At 39.8% G+C, this 21,697-nt stretch overlaps 1 protein-coding gene across 1 annotated transcript; it reads left to right on the top strand.

The window, feature by feature from the left end:
• The first annotated feature begins 11,146 nt into the window (after positions 1-11,146).
• plk3 (polo-like kinase 3 (Drosophila)) lies at positions 11,147-20,556 on the top strand. Its single transcript, XM_028811305.2, has 15 exons — positions 11,147-11,507; positions 13,390-13,497; positions 14,341-14,457; positions 14,611-14,740; positions 14,939-15,026; positions 15,134-15,229; positions 15,534-15,732; positions 16,023-16,146; positions 16,569-16,678; positions 16,980-17,103; positions 17,303-17,386; positions 17,526-17,688; positions 17,813-17,942; positions 18,839-18,949; positions 19,188-20,556. The coding sequence occupies exons 1-15, from the start codon at positions 11,295-11,297 to the stop codon at positions 19,380-19,382; spliced, it is 1,992 nt and encodes a 663-aa protein (XP_028667138.1). The 5' UTR covers positions 11,147-11,294; the 3' UTR covers positions 19,383-20,556.
• Positions 20,557-21,697: the final 1,141 nt, after the last annotated feature.

Below are 21,697 nucleotides of genomic sequence, written 5' to 3'. Positions count from 1 at the left end.
GCAAAAGGAAACAAGATGGAAATTTGCGTCTTGAGCAATTAATTTTACTGTTAGAATTGATGCTGCTTTATGTAGAGAGACTGTAGTTCACGTTCTGGAGAGAAGCAGTCATTAAAATTACACATCTTTCATGAATTATTTTAATGATATTTTCAAGAGTGCTAGGAGACCTGCTTCATAACATCTTTACTTGTTTTTTTTTTGTCATGGTGACAGCGACTGAGTTAGTTTTATAGACTCGGTCCTGGGAACCCACTGTGGCTGCAGGTTTTTGTTCCAACCAGCTTCATAATCGGTGACAACGCCTGATAACACTGATGCAATTTAATTAGCTGTTTTTCCCCCTCTTAATCTACATCCAGGAAAGCACTGTGGCATGATTTTTACAATTGTAACACATTTAGAAATATTTCTATTTTTGCTATCAATTTAAATGCTTGACTCCCTTTTGTTGATTTCATTATATTTCGCCCTTTCTCTGTGCAGTTTGCTCCCTTCATTGTGTCTGAATAATGACAATTAAAAACGAGCTGAGCAGACACCCAGGCAAACAACACTAAATCATGAAAGGCTGCAACTACTTTAGTGTCAGCCCCACTAATTAGTAAATAATGAATTAATTAAACAATTAGAACACCAGGAAAAGTAGAGTGAAAAGCAAGATGAAAATGTTGAAAAGAAAGAAAAACATTTTTTCCCATATAATTGCTTAATACATTTTAGTATTTTTTTAACCAAACTTAGTTTTCTAATTTCTGTATTGTTCCCAAAACACAAAATCTGGGAAATACTAATTAAATTAACTTAATTAGCCCAGGAATCCAATTAAAACAATTGGAACAAAAACCTGCAGGACCGAGTTTGGGAATCCCTTATATACACCATACTGAGATCACTAATCACTGCCTTATGTCCATCCATCCATCCATTTTCCAACCCGCTGAATCCGAACACAGGGTCACGGGGGTCTGCTGGAGCCAATCCCAGCCAACACAGGGCACAAGGCAGGAACCAATCCCGGGCAGGGTGCCAACCCACCGCAGGACACACACAAACACACCCACACATCAAGCACACACTAGGGCCAATTTAGAATCTCCAATCGACCTAACCAGCATGTCTTTGGACTGTGGGAGGAAACCGGAGCGCCCAGAGGAAACCCACGCAGACACAGGGAGAACATTCAAACTCCACACAGGGAGGACCCGGGAAGCGAACCCAGGTCCCCAGGTCTCTCAACTGTGAGGCAGCAGCGCTACCCACTGCGCCACCGTGCCGCCCGCCTTATGTTATAGACTTGATCTTTTGTGATTGAAGAATATTGTGGAAAAAATTATAATTTAGCATACAAGGTGCTCAATAATAAGCATAGACCATAATATGAACGAGAAGTAATAGACCAAAGGCAAGGATGATGTCTCATTTTCTAACCTGCTCAAGGTCGCCAGGCATTCGGGGTCTGGGGCCTACCAGCCTATGTCAGCTAGCACAGGATACAAGGCCATCACAGGTTGAACACACTCGCACTAGGGTCAGTTTAGTGCTGCCAGTTCACTTAACCTGCATGTCTTTGGTGAGGAGGAGGAGCACCCAGAGGAAAGTCCCTCGGATATGCGGAGAACCCAGATGTGAACCCTGGTCATCTTACTGCAATGGATTTATCATAATAATAATAATAATAATAATAATACATTTTATTTACAGTGCATCCGGAAAGTATTCACAGCGCATCACTTTTTCTACATTTTGTTATGTTACAGCCTTATTCCAAAATGCTGGCTGGCCATCTAAACTGAGCAATCGGGGGAGAAGGGCCTTAGTCAGGGAGGTAAAAAAGAACCCGATGGTCACTCTGTCAGAGCTCCAGAGGTCCTCTGTAGAGAGAGGAGAACCTTCCAGAAGGACAACCATCTCTGCAGCAATCTACCAATCAGGCCTGTATGGTAGACTGGCCAGATGGAAGCCACTCCTTAGTAAAAGGCACATGGCAGCCTGCCTGGAGTTTGCCAAAAGGCACCTGAAAGACTCTCAGACCATGAGAAAGAAAATTCTCTGGTCTGATGAGACAAAGATTGAACTCTTTGGTGTGAATGCCAGGCGTCACGTTTGGAGGAAACCTGGCACCATCCCTACAGTGAAGCATGGTGGTGGCAGCATCATGCTGTGGGGATGTTTTTCAGCAGCAGGGACTGGGAGACTAGTCAGGATAAAGGGAAAGATGAATGCAGCAATGTACAGAGACATCCTGGATGAAAACCTGCTCCAGAGCGCTCTTGACCTCAGACTGGGGCGACGCTTCATCTTTTAGTAGGACAATGACCCTAAGCACACAGCCAAGATATCAAAGGAGTGGCTTCAGGACAACTCTGTGAATGTCCTTGAGTGGCCCAGCCAAAGCCAAGACTTGAATCCGATTGAACATCTCTGGAGAGATCTTAAAATGGCTGTGCATCGACGCTTCCCATCCAATCTGATGGAGCTTGAGAGGTGCTGCAAAGAGGAATGGGCGAAACTGGCCAAGGATAAGTGTGCCAAGCTTGTGGCATCATATTCAACAAGACTTGAGGGTGTAATTGCTGCCAAAGGTGCATCGAATAAAGTATTGAGCAAAGGCTGTGAATACTTATGTACATGGGATTTCTCAGTTTTTTTTTATTTTTTAAATAAATTTGCAAAAACCTCAAGTAAACTTTTTTCACGTTGTCATTATGGGATGTTGTGTGTAGAATTCTGAGGGAAAAATGAATTTAATCCATTTTGGAATAAGGCTGTAACATAACAAAATGTGGAAAAAGTGATGTGCTGTGAATACTTTCCAGATGCACTGTATATAGTGCTTTCCAGTGATTATCTGAGAACAGCTAAGCAAAAGCTGTCCTCTAAAGGAAAAGCATGTTGGTTAAAACTTGCTCATATTTTGGTGCTATGTTGAGAATGAAAATCATTACATTTCAGGAACTAGAATCTGAAGCCAATTCAATAAGTCATTGAAACAGCAGCGTGTGTGAAAATGTGAGATGTTAATGCCCCCCATCCCCACCCCAATGGCTGAGGTTTAACTCGTTTCCCTATTTAGTTTATTTTGGCCAGCACACTGGCCTGCTAGTCTGTTCATCTTGAGCTTGATTATGAGTTGAGATATGTGATTATTATAGAAGGTAAACTTTGATCTAGGAAAAGGATTTACAGGATGCCATTTACTGACAACGTGTTTTTCAAAATGCTTTGACAAGCACTGGTCATTTCCTATTGACCTAGTGCTTCTAAATCAAAACTGACTTGAAACTGGGGGTCTTCTGGTGCTACTTTGCACCACATTGCTAGGCAATTTGTCACTTGCCATTTGCAGTTCTTCACATAAAAAGGCACTAGCATTTATGTAAAAGTTGCAGTTACCCACCTTTCACTTCCATGGTGTTGGTTTCTCCTCTTTAAAACAGTTATATGAGAGGCACAATACACATCTGCCTTGTCTGGCCCATTTATAATTTGGAATGTTTCTATTAAACCTTATATCTTTCTGCCTAAAATATAAATCAAGCAGACACTAACCTGCAATTGTAACTCTATCATCCTGATTCCAGGAGCCACTGAAGGACACCTACACCTACAAAGGTTTTATGCACTACGTGACAAACACTAGAAGGATTGAATGAAGAAGACATTCAGTCAAACAGCAGATTTGTGGCTTGCATACAAAATGTCTGGCCAGCTACATCACATTCATTTAAGTGTGTCCACAATGGACAGTCTCCAGTTCAGCTAGCCAGGACGTCTCTGGCATTGTGGCTGAATGAAGTGCAGGTTACTCAAACCAGACAAACAAATGGACCATGCAGGTCCCTGCAATTATGATTTTTGAAAACATTTTTCTTAAGTTATTAGATATATTTGGTTATTTTAATTTATTATAAAAATGTAGGCACCCTGTCCAGGGAAGCATCCTACCTCACATCCAGACTCTGACCTATAGCAGCCCTGAACTGGATTAATCAAGTTTGAACTGTTATGTTTTATATATATATATATATATATATATATATATATATATATATATATATATATATATATATATATATATCTATTATAAAAGGAAATCCTGTGACAAGACATTCTCGGAAATAATTTAAGATTCCGCGAGAGATAATATCAAGACCCGTGAGACAAGAGATTTTGAAAAGTCCTGCCCTCCTCTCAAACATTTACAACCACGCACACTGTACAATCATTTCTCTTTCGTGTGTATTGTCAGACATAGTTCATGTGCTCTCGTCAAAGACTAAGCGAAGAAGAAAGGGCAGCGCATCAAAAAGAGGCCCAAAAGCGTTGGAGAGAAAAGCATGATGATAATCTTAGTGCAAAATTGGAAAATAAGGAAAGTAATAATCAGCCCTGAACAAGTGGAATTGAAAACCTAGCAGGTCCAAGCAGGGTATAAAAATAAAAGTCAAAGAGTAGAATACAAAGTAGAACATTGTAAAGAGGCAGAGCAGGTTATAGATTATGAAAGTACTAAAATTTGAAAGTCTCAAAAAAATGATAGTCAAGATCACATGAGCGCTAACAAATGGAAATTATTAATCAGTGAAATAACGGAACAGCAAAAAGAATATATTGTTCGGATTTAAACTTTAAGTCAGTGACTTTAGATTGTCTAATTCGTGTTGCCATCAGGGAAAAGTAGTGTTTCTTCCCAATGAAGAGGCGTATCCACGAGAATTTAAAGATTTGTTATTTGTTGAAAGTGAAATCGACAAACACTACAGACAAAATATCCAAAACTACAATAATCTGTTCGTGTTCGCATCAATCAACGCTCAGAACATAGATTTACACGATTCGGGACCATATGCAATGAGAATCTGTGCTCCTGCAACAATTAAAGCTACTACAAGTTTAATTTCGAAAAAATCCCAATTTGGTCAGGTTTATATTTATGATCATGGAGAAGCGATGCAACATAGAATTGAAAGAGTTAAACGATCGGACATATTAGAAATTCTACAGCCAATAATGGATACAAATCCATACGTCCAAAAGTATCCCACATTACACAAAATTTACCTGAAAAACACGGACAAGCAAGTTTTCTTGGACTTTGGATTTGTTGTTTGGTGAAAGTGAAATCCACATACGCGAGCGGCAGAGACGCAAAGTGGCTGGTGCGTAGCACAGGCAGGGGGGTTGGCAAGTGAAGTGAGCAGGGGGCAAAGCCCCCTAGTATATATATATATACTGTATATATATATATATAAAATCAAATATGACATTTTCATATTTTATACTGTATATATCAAGTATGATATTTATTTTACACACACATATATGTATGTCCATACTACTTATGAATGCTTTGAAATCCCTTCTGTTTTTTTGTGCAGTGCCCCCTGACTCACCAGGTAGAGAAGACCCCCCTCATATGTCATACCAGTTGACTCGTCTTAATGTCTAGTTATGCAAGATGTAAAGATTTTAGTGGTCCCCCCCGTCCCCCCCCCATTTTTTGGCTCTCTAGGCCTGAAACGCCCTCATTTTTTAGGCCATATTTTGTGATGGAAATAGTTGTGTGTGTCACTACAACCGACCCCAGGGGTTCACCCCCTAATGGGATAGAAAGGAAAAAGTTACTCCTTTTCACAATAACGTTTGGTAATATGGGCATGTGAAGTGTTGTTTTATGCGCTTTCAAGGTGGCTGATTATGAATATAATATTTTTGATATCTGATTCTTTACCGGTAGTCCAGAACTTTAAAAATGACACATTTCAAACATAAAGTTTTAGATATTTCCAGGTCGGTGATCATGAATATGAGATTATTTTTCATTTTTTTGATCCATTACTAGTAATCTAGCCCTCTATGGGCCTCTTGGTCTCTACCAATGTGACCCAAAATCTCTAGAGCCGCCCAGGGAGTATGTTACCCATTAAACTGTTACCCACATTTCTGCAAGTATGTGGAAGAAAAACCCACTCCTTGATGAGAAGAAAATGGATCCTGCATACTGACAGTGTGGTCACATACTTGTTTTATCATGACCATTATAAATGAACACAAGAAAACTACAAAAAGTCCAAAAAGATTCAAATCCACTGAAACTCATTTAATTCTTTGGTTTTCCCAGCCTGCAATTTCCAAGTAACTATCACCCCAAGTGATGAATGTTTTAACACACTTGCTTTTAATGCAGAACCTTAATAAATTATCGTGAAATAAATGTGCAAATTAATAAGAATCAAGTGGCAAAGGATCTGTGTCTCTTGTAAATGGGGGATGGAAAGACGTATAAATCATCTTCAAGCTGGATTCTGGCAGCTACAGACAACATGAGCAATCCTTAAAATGTTTTATAGTTTTTGCTTACTTTGGCTGTGATTTAACAGGTACCTCTGAACAGGATTTGACATATAAAAAAAACATAAAGTGATGTGTTAATTGCGGCTGGGGAGATGGGCCATTCGCCTCTTTTGTGAGACCAGTTGTGTATTGGGGCACTGATTGCATCCTTTGTCAGCGAGGCAGTCTTTGTATAAAGTATACTTCTTGTCAAAACAGCCACATTAGTCCATTTAGCGTTAGCGCCGTTAAAGTCTAAATGGCACAAAACAGCACATATTCTCTTTCAATGACCCTAAGGTGGCCCGTGATGAGTGAATGTGCGTATTGCTGACCGGCGTCCCATCCTGCATTGCGGCCAGCCACCCAAGCTTACCTTTACTGGAAAAGACGGGTTGTGTACTGGCGATGTACGGATTGGTCCACTGAGCACCGTAAACCGGTACAGATGAAGTGCGTGCGCGTGCTCGCGAGGAACCGACGCACATTTTTTTTCTTTATAGAAGGATATGTAAGATTACTTGGTGGTAAATAAGAGAAAGTCATCTTGACGCACATTTCACATTAGGCGTGAAAAAATAAGCTGTGGGCTTTAATGGGAATTGCATTTTTTATACATTTTATATGAAAAATCAAAATAATCTGAAAAAAATGAACCACAGTCATCAATCTGTACATTCTCGAAACCGTTTAACCCATTGCAGAGTACAGGGCACTTGGCTATCCCGTCACCGTCGAGACAGCAAGACAGCAAGGGCACAGGACGGGCCGGTCGGCTGTCGATCGCAGGGTTCGCTCATGCACCCGCGGACACCCACGGAGTCAGCGGGTATTCTACCATGCTCCTGGATTTGAACCCAGGATTTTTGAGCTATGTGGCTGACCATCAATATTCGATATAACACTGTTAATTCTTATTAATCGCAAGTCCATTTAACTGTAAAATATATGTATCATACCTATATTTAACATGCATTTACATTCGGCATTACTGTTTGATTCCTAATTAATTAATTAAAAGATCCCGTATTTTCGTCAGCGAGGTGGTGCATTTTTATAATTGATGGCTAAGTTGTTACCATTCAGAAGTCGTCAGTTTCCTATAAAATGGGTAGAAACGGAAAATATGATAAAATGAGTAAAATACACAATCAATCAAGAAAGCAAGAAAGAAAGAAAGAAAATTTAATATTGTCTTTAGCGCACATTAAAATTGCCACGCTAAATTTCTCTCATCTTAATTGATTGCAGACCCCCATTCACACCTACAAGTATACATCTGACATATTCCTTTATAAATTTAACAATAGCGAGGTTTCTGGGCAGCAGGCGCGAGTTAATATAGAAGAGAAAGGGAAAATGCAAAGTTTTTTTGTAATTATTTAGGGATCATTGCGTCTATGGTGTTCATTAATATTTATTTAAGTTGTCTCAAGATGGGACAATGAATGGGCACGGGTCCTGCTGCTCCAGTCCTGACCACATGTGCCTCCTCTCCATATTGAGAGCCTGACGCTGCTGACCCCTATGATCTTCAGTAAATTGCATTTACGTTTGCACAACCTTTTTGTCTTCTTCACAGTTTCTTACCGGCAGCACGCAGTCGCCTGTGAGCTGAGACAGGCGGCTATTGAGATGTAAAATGGTCTCAACAGCAGGGTTTTGGGGGTTTTAATTAAATCCCAAGTGACGATGTGTAGTGGGCCTTCCTGCGGCGAGAATCCATACGCGACAGCCTTCCTGACATGCACATGTAAATTGCGATCGCAGGGGGAAACAAAAGTGTTGTTGGTAAACAGAGATCTGTGTACTTGACATTCCCAGAATCGTCTTGATAACTTTAAGTCATCCTCATCAGAATTAGCAAAACTGGCCTAAAGATGTTTAGATCAAGGCCCGTTTAACTAACATACCGTGTCTGTCTGTCATTGTACACTTTCGAGATAAAGACTGCTGTAGTTACTAATGACGGTTGTTAAGTCAAGAAGAAAGAGTTTTTACTTTACGAGCGTTTTTATTGATTAATGTCCGATTTACACAATGTTTGAAAGTACAGTCTAATCGCACACAGCGGAAACTAAAAGTCCTTTACGACACATGTCAAAAATCAGAATAAAAATAAATTATGCATCAAATTTCCTCCAGATGTCTACATGCAAATTTCTGTTATCAGTTACTTTCCTTTTAACTATTGATTACAATTTGCTTGATTTACAAAGATGTCACTTGCCAGTCTTTATTACTAGAGTTTGGGGGAAAATAAATAATTGTACACGTGAATTCTCTCAACATCTCGAGAGGACGGAGTTGTGAAACTTGCAGATAGACAATACGTTTTAGGAAATTTTAAGATTAAGTGTGACGTTAGAATTGGTAGTGCACGAAATTAAAAAAATGAAACCGTGTCGACTCTTCAAGAGTGTTAACAGCATGAGACGCATCGTTTGGACTAATACAGTATCTATCTATCCAATTCAGGACCGTCGTAACTTATAGGCACAATGGGCACTGGCCGGTGGGGAGTGATGCCTATGTTTCTGTTTTGCTATTAAAACATCGGCCTCAGCACACAACTTTGCCCGGGGATCTATGATGCTGTTAAGATGGCTATCTATCTATCTATCTATCTATCTATCTATCTATCTATCTATCTATCTATCTATCTATCTATCTATCTATCTATCTATCTATCTATCTATCTATCATATTGAAAAGCAAGACGTATTCTTTAAATGAACACCAGAGGGCACTATAAGTTAAATGACTACGAAATGACAGTCTTACTCTGTAACGTGAACCAATTCGAATTGTGGATTGCCTGCACTATACCAGCATGCTGGGTTTAAATAGGGCTTAGGTAAAGGTAAAGGTATGCTCTAAGGAAAAACGTAACGTTGTCAATGAATTGCTATTGTTGTAATTTCCATATTAAAAGACACAAATAATAAATGTAATATGCAGTTTTGGGGTTAGAGCTGCTACTGCTTCATGTTTCTATAGAGTTCTGGGGTCCCATATCGGGCCAGGGTAAATATTACATGGAGTTTGCCAGTGCCCCACACATGTTTGCGTAGGTATTCCTCCCACATGCCAAAACTGTGTTTTACTTAAGTCGACCCACTGTCAACGCGCGGATGTGAGTGTGACCTGTGATGGACTGATACCCAGTTTAAAACTGGTTACCAACTTGCGCCCAGGCACGAATGTCCCATTGGCTCAGCAGCCACCATCGACCACTGAAGCTGGTAGTGCTCCCATTGTAAGGTTTTTGGCAGCAATTGTACTATTGAGATGCGCCATTGATAAAACAAAATCAGTAAATGAGAGCTGGATTCACCTCTGGATGTAACACAACCGTGTTCTCACATGGACACTGAGTCCATCCAAAAGGTAAGGATGTGTGACTAGAGGCGTCAAGAGTTGCTGGTAGTGGCATGCATGAGGGATGTCTGGGTTGGCTTCGGTCCTTCCCATTCTGAGAGCCTCTGAGCACAATTGGTTGGATGAAAACGCGCTAATGTCATCAGCTAGTTTGTCTTAACTTAAACGGGGGTGGCCGACACTTCATCAGATTGTAGAGGTGTATAACGGCATCCAGTCCCAAGCGGGGCAGAATGAACCCGTGACAATGTTTAGAGTAAGCATGCATGATAGACAATATAAAAACGAACGTCTCTGAAGAAGTGGTCGGCTTATATGGACAGTCTTTGGAAGCCTTGTAAAAAAAATAGGAAAAGACGAAACAAGTTAAGCATGAAATAATTCGTTTCCATCTCCGTTCCCTTTCCTTTACTCACTAACTCCATTGTTGTGTGATCCTGTTCATTTTATGTTGCATCATGACAATCTGTGCAACCAACAACCTGCTGTGAAAAGCAATACCTATAGCTGAACGCAAAACTGAAAACCTTCCCGTGTGCTTGTACTGGAAAAGTGGATTTATAAAATGGATAGATTCTTTAGTTGGTTGTACGGATTAGCTAGATGGATTGCTTAGTAGAGTGATGGGGTGAGTGTATAGATCGATGGATGGATTTTCTGGATGACTATATCCAATAAAATATTATTTAAAAGCCGTGTGATGACCATGTTTGTCCGAAGCTGTAATCACTTGTATGTTTAGCAGAATCTATACAAACTGTATCACAAAACAACACGTTGTACAGTCTTTAGTGTGAGGTGTATTCGCTATTAATGATCATGATGATGCAAGTGGATCGTCTAATAGCAACAGTTTATAACGTGTCCAGTCCTTCACAAAAACTTTGCCCCTGCCATGCACTACGCTGATTTGAAATAAATAATACGTAACAAATGATTAATGTCTGAGTCCGATTTCCTACACACACTTACTGTACATGTAGCCAAAAAATGTGCAGGGAAAGATGTAGCACTAAATAGGGAGACTTATTAATGCTGGGTACACACGCACGCTCGAGGCCAATTTGTTGTGAACAATTCAGCCAAAATAGTTATTTCGACCAGGGGAAGACACAAACAAAGTAAATAGTACTGTTTCCCGTTACATCTCATAGTTAGAAGGGCTTCGTATAGTTAAAAAAAATAAAAACCGATCCGGTAAAACATGTCTTTGAAAGGCAACACTAATTTCTTTTCTTTTTCTTTTTTTTGCAACCTACGATTTGGTACATTTTCGTTAAATCGGTATAGGAACATTTGTTTCCTGAGCCATATGGAAAGCAGTGTCTTATCAGTATTTCTTTAAGTCGTGACTCCTCCTCCTTTCTGTTTTCGTATTATCCCCCTGGAGTGACGTATGAGACTGTAAGATAAAAGCGTCAGGAATCCCCTGCTGCAGCGTGTGTGTGTGTCAGACTCTGCTTCGTTTGGGAGACGAGGGCGGAGCGCGCGGAAGAAAAATTGTGTGAGAAAAAGCGCCGCGGACAGACAGAAAAGCAAAGCCGCTCAACCGCGTGGATCTCGGACTTTATTGATGAATGGATTCAGCGTGTTTCTCTCATTCGCAACGCCAGACTTGCCACATCATGAACCCGGGTGGGCTTTTCCAAGAAAACACGGAGCGGACAGCGCTGGCTACACAGACTAAGCCGGTTCGGGGAAAATCAGAAAACCCTCGGACTGAACTGGCACCACTTGTTCAAGACCCCAAGTCTGGAAGGTGTTACTGCAAAGGAAAACTACTGGGAAAGGTATTCACGAGAGCGCCGAAGCCCTTCTCTCTGTGTGGCCCTTGCGCTGAGCTTCAGAACGGGCTCTCGCTTTTGGCTGTGTGGATTTATGGAATACTTTTACCCTCCGCACAGGCTTCATCCTTGTTTTTTTTCATCTTCTAAAAACTGCTGCATTTGTCCCCATATAAAGCATATGTGGAATGTTACCAGTGCGTTGCCAACTTCTTTGGAGGTTATCAGCGGTTTGCGGTCGATTTGATTTTTAGACACAGACTTGGCTGCTCACTCCTGGGATGGAAGCGAGCGAGCGATCAGGTCGTGCTTCTCGCATTGAGAATGTGGGTGCAGCCGCGCTTGCTGTTGTCCCTCTCAAGTCCCAGGTGCCTATCTGCGTTTCGTTGCCCTTCCCAAGCCTAGGTTCCGGTTTACCTTGCCGTTACCCTTCTCAAGCCCAGGTGCCTGTCTGCCTTGTTTCCTTGGCCGGTTTCATCGAGCGCGCTTGTGACTCATCGCTTTCTCACAAGGCGCGGTGCTCTGTCCTAACACGAAACTCGGGGCGTGTGAGGACTGCGTGCCATGCGGGACCTGAGGGCTGAATACCTTGTGTGTGTGTTTTTTTTTTTTTTTTTTTTTCACTCCTGCATCAGCGTTTGCTGGCCGGCTGAATGGACTGGCGCATTTTGCCCGCCTGCCGCCCTGTCCGGCTGGTTTGGTGCGTTTGAGCCAGCGGACTTGCACTTAATTTATGATTTACGTGTCTGCCGCTGGGGGGAAATTAGAAACTTCCTCCTCCTAAAGCTCTGAACAGCTGCTTAGAGGTACTGCAGCATGACTCCAAGCCCACCCCCCTTTCCGCCACCACGGGCCTGCATTGCCTTGGCTTATCATGCAGGATCTATTTTTATATCGCAGCATATCGAGTCATTTTTGACTAGACGCTGGAAAATTCTGGGTTATGTCTAAGCTGTTCTACACAGATCGATCGATCGTTATCTCTCAAAATGTAAATACAGCGTCGATCTTGCACAGTGTGATTTTTGTGTGCTACTATTTAGGACCTGCCCCATGCAAATCACCAACTATTCAAAACATCGGTGGCTCCTCATTGCGTTTTGAGCTGTGCTTTGCAAATGGTTGACTTTGCATAATTTGTATGTTTTGAGACTTGGAGTGGAACAGGAATGTAAAGTCAATTTTTTTAGTAAAGTTGAAAAGGCTTATAAGCGCCTTCCACCTCTTTTTAAGAGGTTATTATAAGTCCTACCTTACTGTACCTCACCTTTCTTTGCCATGTGTTTTTGAGCAACTGACAATGAGTGATTCCTAAATCAAAAATCATTTGGTCCATCCAACTCTTTATTTATTCTGTTTAGTAGGTAAAGGTGGCCCTGTGTCTTATCTTGTCTGGTTACATTGAACCATGGGAATAATTAGATTTTATGTGAGAAGCCTAATGCTTTTGTTTGGAAAATGTAGGGCAATGCTAACCCTTCATGTAGTTTAACCGAAAACATTGACTCTTATGGGCTGTTGAGTGTGTGCATGTGCAGCAAAAGGATGACAAAGAGTGGCTGTCTTGACCATTTCTTTATTAATACAAACCGTTGATGTGCCAGTTTGATTCTGCTTAGCACACTGCCTTATTCTTGCCTTGTCAAAACTGGTGATTGGTGGGGGGTGGGGGGTGTTCTGTCTATTGTTGAATATCATTGTGTCATTACAGCACTATGTAAGTTGGCGTTTGCAGTATTTGTGGGACTTTATTTGGGCAAAGTTTTGTTTGTGTATGACTTGGTTGGTGTGTGCCTTCTGCCTACATGATGAATGTGTTTTCCCCTAAGTGTTATGGTATTTTGTGTTTTACTATATGAATACAGAATTATGTATTCCTTTATTTTAGGGTGGGTTTGCCCGATGTTATGAGATGACTGACCTCGCCAACAATAAAGTCTATGCAGTGAAAGTTATACCACAGAGTAGAGTTGCAAAACCACACCAGAGGGAGAAGGTATGACCAAGTGTTTGTGTATTTATTTATTTATGTATTTATTAACAATGCAATACTGTATAAACTAGAGTGTGTTAAGCAAAGAATATTTTTGTATGTTTATTAAGCTTAATACTAAGTTCCTCTTCTACCATTCACTTTCTGCAATTGTAGTCCAGTCGCTTCAGATTTTTCCTCAGCAGTTGCACAAATATTTGGGTGAATTGGGGGCTATTCATCCAGACCTTGACTACAAATGGCGTGCCAGGCTATTGCAGGGCACGCTTAATCATACAGGGCCTAACCAAACCTACACATCTTCTGTCAATATCTGGATCCTCTTTTTGTCAATTTTATGTTTGCTGTTGAGGCTCAGTTTATCCAGAGAACATTGAGAACAAGTCGTGTCTAACCCAGAATGGGTTTTCAGGCCCAAATATACACATCTTCCCTTCATACTGGAAACCTGAGTTTGTTCCATGATAGGTTTCCTATGGAAGTAGAGCAGACTGGCAGGGTGATGGCGTGTCACAGGGCACACTTACGCAAGTTAGTTTAGGTGTGAGCATATCTCAAGGTAACTGTACAAATACTTATAAAAATGTATAAAAAAAAAAACATTTTGTTCCTGCAAAACTCATTAAAATCGTGTTTACCACAAACATGCCATCTAAACTAGAAATTGACCATACCTGGGTAGTAGGATAGATATGGATACTTCTAGCAATAGAGTTTTCATTTCTGCTGTTCATTTGTTTAGAAAGCTCTAACTTTGAAGTGTTTTTAAGTAGTCTTTAGTTATAGCTAGCTGTTGTTGTTGATTTTGTTAACACATTGTTCATGCTTTGATTTTATTTTTAACAGATCACCAATGAAATAGAGCTCCATAAATCACTTTATCACAGACACATAGTGAAGTTTTCACATTATTTTGAAGATGGCGAAAACATCTACATATTTCTGGAAATCTGCAGTCGAAAGGTGGGCGCAAGTTCTTTCACTTTGATAGTTTGTGTTGGCAGTTACGAGTGGGGGGAATTACAAGGGAAATGAAGAAAAACCTTTTTTTTTTTTTTTTTTTTTTTTCATTTTTATAAATTTTACTCATTGGGGATTTTGTTTTGTTTTTCCCAGTCCCTGGCACACATCTGGAAAGCACGGCACACACTGACAGAACCTGAAGTCCGATACTACCTCAGACAGATCATATCAGGGCTGAAATATCTCCATAACAAAGGCATCCTTCATAGAGACCTCAAGCTAGGTGAGTGGGGCTTTCTTTTACTCTCGGCGAAGTGCCTATTACATGATATACCTTAGGATTTGTGATCCAATTTCTCAGTAGTTTTAAAAGCTAATGAGAAATTTATTTAAAACTGATAAGTAGAAGGAAAATTTTTAATTACAGGTATGTGCCAAATATATTTTAACTTGTATGTGTTCCTCCTCCCCAACCCAATAGGGAACTTCTTTGTGAATGACAATATGGAGTTGAAAATCGGAGACTTTGGATTAGCTGCCAGGCTTGAGCCAGTGGAACAAAGGAAAAGGTATTTCTTATAGACCTATGTGTACCATGTGTGTTTTTAATGATTGTATGTATCTATTCTTTTCATACCGTGTATTAACTCTTTGATTTGAATACTCTTTGCCCTAGAACAATCTGTGGCACTCCTAACTACCTGGCACCTGAAGTGTTAAACAGACAGGGGCATGGACCGGAGTCAGATGTGTGGTCGCTGGGCTGTGTCATGTGAGTATTGCACTGTATGGCACATAACATTGTTACAGTATATGCTAGGCCCCCTGCAGAATGAAGCAAATGATGATCCACAGCCACCAATTCTAATTTGCGCGGGGCAAGTAACTGGGTTACCAACTGCTTCCTGTTCTTTGCCGCCCTCTTTTTGTTTCCATTGAGGTCACAATACTGGCTGTTTGCAGTGACTAACAACTTTCAGATCTATAATTAGTAGAAAAAGGGAAAAAGTTCATGTGTGCAATCACAATACATTACTGGACTAGAAGAACCTGACACACTGTTATTGAATTTCCAGGTATACGTTGCTATGTGGAAATCCTCCCTTTGAGACATCCGATCTGAAAGAGACTTACCGTTGCATCAAGGAAGTGGAGTATACCCTGCCTCATTTTCTTTCGGCTCCGGCTCAGAAGCTCATTTCAGGAATTCTACAGCGTAGTCCGGCCGATCGTCTCACGTTGGAGGAAATTGTCAACCATGAGTTCTTTACCAAGGTACAAAAGCTCCTCAAAGATATGAATGTTGTAAAAATGACCCTTAAGAAGCTTGGATTTACTAGAATGTCTCTCACAATGCCAAACATTGCAACTTCAAGAACCTTTCTCAGTTCTCCTTTTGAAATTCCTCTTTTGATGCCTTTTAACTTCTAATGAATGTTTGGAGGTGGAAGCTCATACACTTTAGGAATGCAACTGAGATATATATATTGCTGCATGTCTTACATTGCATATTTAGCATATTACATTCTTGCTTAGTTCTTTCTGTTTTGGCGTTTTCTCCACAGGGCTATACCCCTGAAAAGTTGCCCCCAAGTAGCTGTATCATGGTACCAGAGCTAAACCCTCCGAGTCCTGCCAGGAAATTTTTCTCCAGGGTGGCAAAAAGTCTTTTTGGCAAAAAGTCAAAAGGTATGTGTTTTCTATGAGCATTTTACCAATTAATATAGCTTTTTAGACATTTTAATCACCCAGCCATCCATTATCAAACCCACTTATTTCAATTCATAGTGACAATAGGGCTGAGTCTATCCTGATGCCAGTGGACACAAGGCAGAGAGTCTGCTTGTTTGTGCACCAGTTTTACACTTACACGTATGTCCACATTGGGCCAGCAAGGCCTTCAGTTAACCTTACATACTTGTGACATGGGAATGAACATGAAGTAGAAAAACAAAATCGCACAGATTCAGGGAGACCCTGCAAACTCCACAGGTCCTTAGGAGAGACTTAATCAGACTGGATGCACCTATGAGGACAGAGTGGATTGTAATTTGCTTCCTCAACTATTTCATTTTTGTTGCTTATTAACTTATTCTTTTTCCATTCTTCAGCTGAGAAAAATCCTACAGAGGAATGTGATGACCTTTCAAAGCTGGTGACTGGCTTAGTGAAAACTTCTATCAGTCGACAAATGAGTTACAAGACCGTTGAAGGAAATGAGGTAAGCATCATTCATTTGCATTCTGCAGGATTTGTGTGCCTCATTGCAGCATTGTTTTACCGACCAGATTCCATTAGTCTGTTGCTTGGTGTAGAATATCCTAGTTTGTGTGTGTGCTGGCGCCCTGCCCAGGGTTTGTATCCTGCCTAACACCCTGTGTTGGCTGGAATTGGCTCCAGCAGATCCCCGTGACCCTTAAGTTAGGATATAGCGGGTTGGATAATGGATGGATGGATATGTTCTGCTCATTTTCAGGTTCAACAAATTTTTTTTTTTTTTTTTTCCTTTTCAAATTTTATAGGGAACTCCTCCCAGCGGTCAGCTTGCTAGTTCCAATGCCACTCCATTAAACACGCAAGCAGAAGAAGAATCCCGAAAGTCAGCGTCTCGTTCTTTTAAAGGCCTTGTGGCAGGCAGCAGTGAAGGTTAGTTAGTGTATTTGTTAGATGTGCATCACTGACTTGAAGTGCACAAGACTTTATGCCGTTCCTGTGGCAGACTCCTAAGAATTTCAATCTGCCTATTCTGAATGGAACAGCACAGATCAAATGTTCTGCTTCTAAGTGATTTTTTTTTTTTAATGTCGACACTTTATTTTAACTAGATTTTGGTCTTATTTCTTAGCTTGTGAAGATGGTCTAACTGCTACTGCTGTTGCTGAATCTGCAATAAAAGTTTTGAAAAGCTGCCTCTCTACAATGAGCTCTGGTAAGCTGGCAGCCTTGGTGATTTGATTTGTTACTTTCACAGAGTACAGTGGTTCTCATAGTTCACTGTCAAAACCACCACAAATTTTAATCTCTGTTTCTCTCTCCTTTTTTTTTTTTTTTTTTTTTTTTTAAAATAGCAACCAAGATCTCTTCATGTTTATCCAGGCCCAAGTCCTTCGTATGGGTCACCAAATGGGTTGATTATTCCAACAAATATGGATTTGGCTACCAGCTATCTAATAAGAATATTGGGGTATTGTTTAATGAGGGCACACATTTGAGCCTTTGTGACAACCGCAGGTGAGCTGGGATGGAACATTTTTTTGTTTTGCTTTTTTATTTTAAGAATTTAAGTTTTTCTACTATACAAACGTATAGAAAAGCATTTATCGATTTATTTATTTTATTTTTTTTCTCATAACAGAACTGTCCATTATTACTTGACCAACAGCAAACATTTTACTTTCTCGGCTTCTGCTGTACCAGAACAGCTGCTTAACCAAATGCAGATTGTTGAATATGTGGCCAACTATATGGAACAGAATCTTATGGAGGTACTTTTTTTAAATCCCAATATAAGCGCTTTTTAGACTAGTGCATCATTTAACAGTGGGGCCTGGCAGTGAGAGGCCTGCCCATTGTATGGAGTGTGTGTTCTTTTAATATCCACTTGAAATTTCTCTGGGTACTTCAGCTTACTGCCATATCCCACAGATGTGATCAATTTGATCTCTACATTGGCCTGGTATACTTTTGAGTGTGCCTAATGATGGATTGGTGTGTCATCCAGTCTGACTCCTATGTATACCGCGTACATATCTCAAGTATGTATTCAGTATACAAGTCACATTGTGTAGACTTACGGTTCTACATGTACAAGTGATTAGACAATTGTCTCTTTATAAATATATATATCTGTATTAGAGGGGGACACTCTGGTGCATTTAGTTAGTACGGGTAGCTCACAGCTTCAGTCTTGGGTCTGAATCTTTATGAAACACACACACACACACACATTTCCTGCCTGTGTGGATATCAAATATTCTTGCTATGTCAGAGTTTTTTCTCTGGCTACTACAGTTTCCTCGCTCGTCTGAGCGTTTGGCAACTCTAAATTGACTTGCCCGTCTTTGTGTCACCTACACTATCCAAGGTTTGTCCCTCACTTTGGGCCCAATGTCGCTAGATTAGTCCCTACTTTTCTGCAACCTTTAAATGGGTTAAAAATGAATGAATGGACAAACAACATAAATGCTACAAATTCACTTTGTTTATTTGGTTGTTTTCCTTAGCCATCTTTTATTTATTTTTTCTTTCCACCTTTTAAAATTGTGGTTTATTTATTTCCCCCTTGAAAGCTGTTCTTGGTGATTGGTGTTTTGCTGTATTTTTCATTTTGTAGTTGAGTGGGCTTAACTTTCTAATAAACATCCGGTGGTCTTTCTTGCAGGGAGGTGACCTCCAGTGTCATGGAGACAAAGCCTCTTCAAATCTACTGTTGCTTCAGTGGGTCAAAACTGACCATGCCTTGGTGATGCTCTTTAGCAATGGTACATTACAGGTGAGAGCAAACCTTTTTTTTTTTTTTTTTTTTTTTTCCTGCATTTTTATACCAATTGCTTTAACAAAATTGATATTTTAAGTTTCATTTCAAATTTTCCTGTATTCCATTTCATTAGAATTATTTTTTTTTTTTTAAGTCAGCTGTATGTTGACGTGTCCATTCTGCTGTTTTACGCAAATATTTCAGCTCCCAAAAATGCAAGGATGTATATTCACAATCTTGGTTTTCTTTTCAGGTCAACTTCTACAATGATCACACCAAACTTATCTTGTGTAAACCTGAGGATTCATACTTGCTTACTTACATCAACAAGGAACGGGTAGCTTTCACATACAAGATGAGCACTCTGGCTACAGAAGGCTGCTCCCCTGAGTTGTGGCACCGACTCAAGTACATCTTGCATCTTCTGCAGCACAGAGCTGACGCCTAGGCTGACTGAAGAGTGTCCAGTGGGGGGGATGACTCCTGGATTGTGCTCCTTCCCCATTCTCCCAGTCTTTGCTATTCTATTCTTTTGCTTCGTCAATGGAGCGACCATCATGGCTAGTGTCTGGCCACTTGGACTATGGTGCAAATCAGTTTTAGTATTTTTTTTTTTTTTTTTATTTTAATTTTCAGATAGTAATTACTGTCTGCAAGATCACTACTGTCTTTCCTGATGTGCACACAACTAAAATCCTCTGTTCTTCCCATCGTTGTGAATGAAGACCCTTTGAGCCAGGCACTTGAGTACATGCTGAAGATTTAAGAAATCTTCCTGGTTACCAAGATTTGGTTTAACTTCAAACTTAATTTTTATGTGTAAGGTCATTAGTTTTATAAGAGAAAATGACTTCACATGACTGGCAGATTGCACAACATATTATTTTAAATGTATGATGTGTACTTTTTTTTTCTTTTTGAGAGACAATATTATTGGAAAACAAGTAATGCCTCATTACAAAAATTAGGTGACCAAGGAGACTGCTGACAAAAGCTTTGTAAATGAATGTAAATGGAAAAAGTGCCTTTCAGTGATAAGCCATGTGCATTAACACCATGCGTCCTGCATAACTGCTCAGCAATGATGGAATACCACTTTAGGTCAAGGCTAGAAGAGGGCGAGGATGTAGCCATAGGCGACATATCCTGCCTGCCACAGAAGTTGAGACACGCTTCTGTCAGGGTAAACTGGGCCGTTAATGTTTGAATGTGCTATGTGGAAACTTCTTACACTGGGGCTTTGAAGTTCTGCAGAATGACTTCATGTTGTGGATCCAACTTGTGAAATATTATTATTATTATTTTTTTTTTTTTTTTTTTGTATGTGTGCCTGGCTCGTATTTCACTGATCTAATCTTCTCCCACTTGGAATGTGATGTTATCCAATTTTCAGTTTGTTGACTGGGATATAAAGAGGAAATCTTATTTATTTTGCCCTTGAATCAGTAGAAACTTTTTCAGCTGCATTCATACCGTAGGTTTGTATATTAAAGAAATACATATTTATTTTTATTTATCCACTTGTTTATTTATTATGTTTTCATGTACTACCACATGGAAAATGTTCTTTAAATAATGACCAACCCTTTTTATGGTTACAAATTAAAGTTTATTAAAAAGGCTTCATACAGACTGTTTTGTTTGTTTAGTATTCAATACAACTGGAGTTTAATGGAACTGTTTATTCTTGAAAATAATTGATTGTCTTCCCTGCATAACTTGAAGTGGGTAGGCTTGTGTATAATGGAGTCAAAATGTTGTCACTTCACAAAAAGCCTAAACACAATTGGATCTCTTCTGACCTGATAGTTGGATTATTCAAAATCAAGTCATTTAATGCAAATGAAAACTTATTGTAGTCATTGACATTATAAATTTATTAGAAGGCTGTTGTTTAATTTCAGACAAGCTTACTCACTCTAATTTGCTCTACAGAGATACAAAATATGCACTGTGTGTTATATAGATAGATAGATGTATATAAAATATACCAGACAGGGAGAGTTTTTTGTGTTCAGCACATCTGGAGAGTTCAGGTTTATATATGAGGTAATAAATCTAGGCTTGTATTTGCTTCTGGTGCAGGGTGAATTAACTGAAAGGATCAAGTATAAGACAATCTCTAATCTACTGTAGGTGAGAAGGGTTTCCTTTTTTTTTATGGCTATGATTTGCGTTTCCAATTTGTTTTGTTACAGTATATGGTTTTTTTTTTTTTTTTTTTTGGATGGCTTTGGAGGCATTTATAAGAACCTCTTAAAATTCAGAGTGTTGTAACTGTTTGAGAGGTCTCCAAGAAAGTATGACAATTCAACTTCTTCACATTTCCAAGTTATTGTTTGAAGAATTTGAAGTACTTACTGCGCTAGACACCTGCCAGCAAACCATTATTCTCAGACAATGAATGGTCATTTAAAGCTCCCCACGTGTACACATACCTCGGAGTGCATGCAGTCTCCTTGGAGCAGAGTGTTTACTTGTACCATCTGCTCAGAAATACCAACAACCGTGACACATGAAGAACTTCGTGGTTTTTTAAATTTGTAGGCCTCTAACATCTTGTATTGTTTGGATGCAGTGACAAGTCAGTTTTATTTATTTTCTGTTTTTTAACAACTTGATGAACATAGTTTTAAAGATTTTTGGCTACTGATATCCAGGTAACTTGTCAGTTTTAAGAGTTGTGGAGATTGCAGTGATTACCCCTGATGCAAAGTAAAGCATAACATTTACTAGAAATGTATTATAAATCATTTACGTTGG

The sequence above is a fragment of the Erpetoichthys calabaricus genome, chromosome 10 (assembly GCF_900747795.2).
Source record: "Erpetoichthys calabaricus chromosome 10, fErpCal1.3, whole genome shotgun sequence".
Taxonomy (NCBI): Eukaryota; Metazoa; Chordata; class Cladistia; order Polypteriformes; family Polypteridae; genus Erpetoichthys; species Erpetoichthys calabaricus.
The sequence above is the reverse complement of the archived record's forward strand: the minus strand, read 5'-3'. Positions and strand labels throughout refer to the sequence as shown.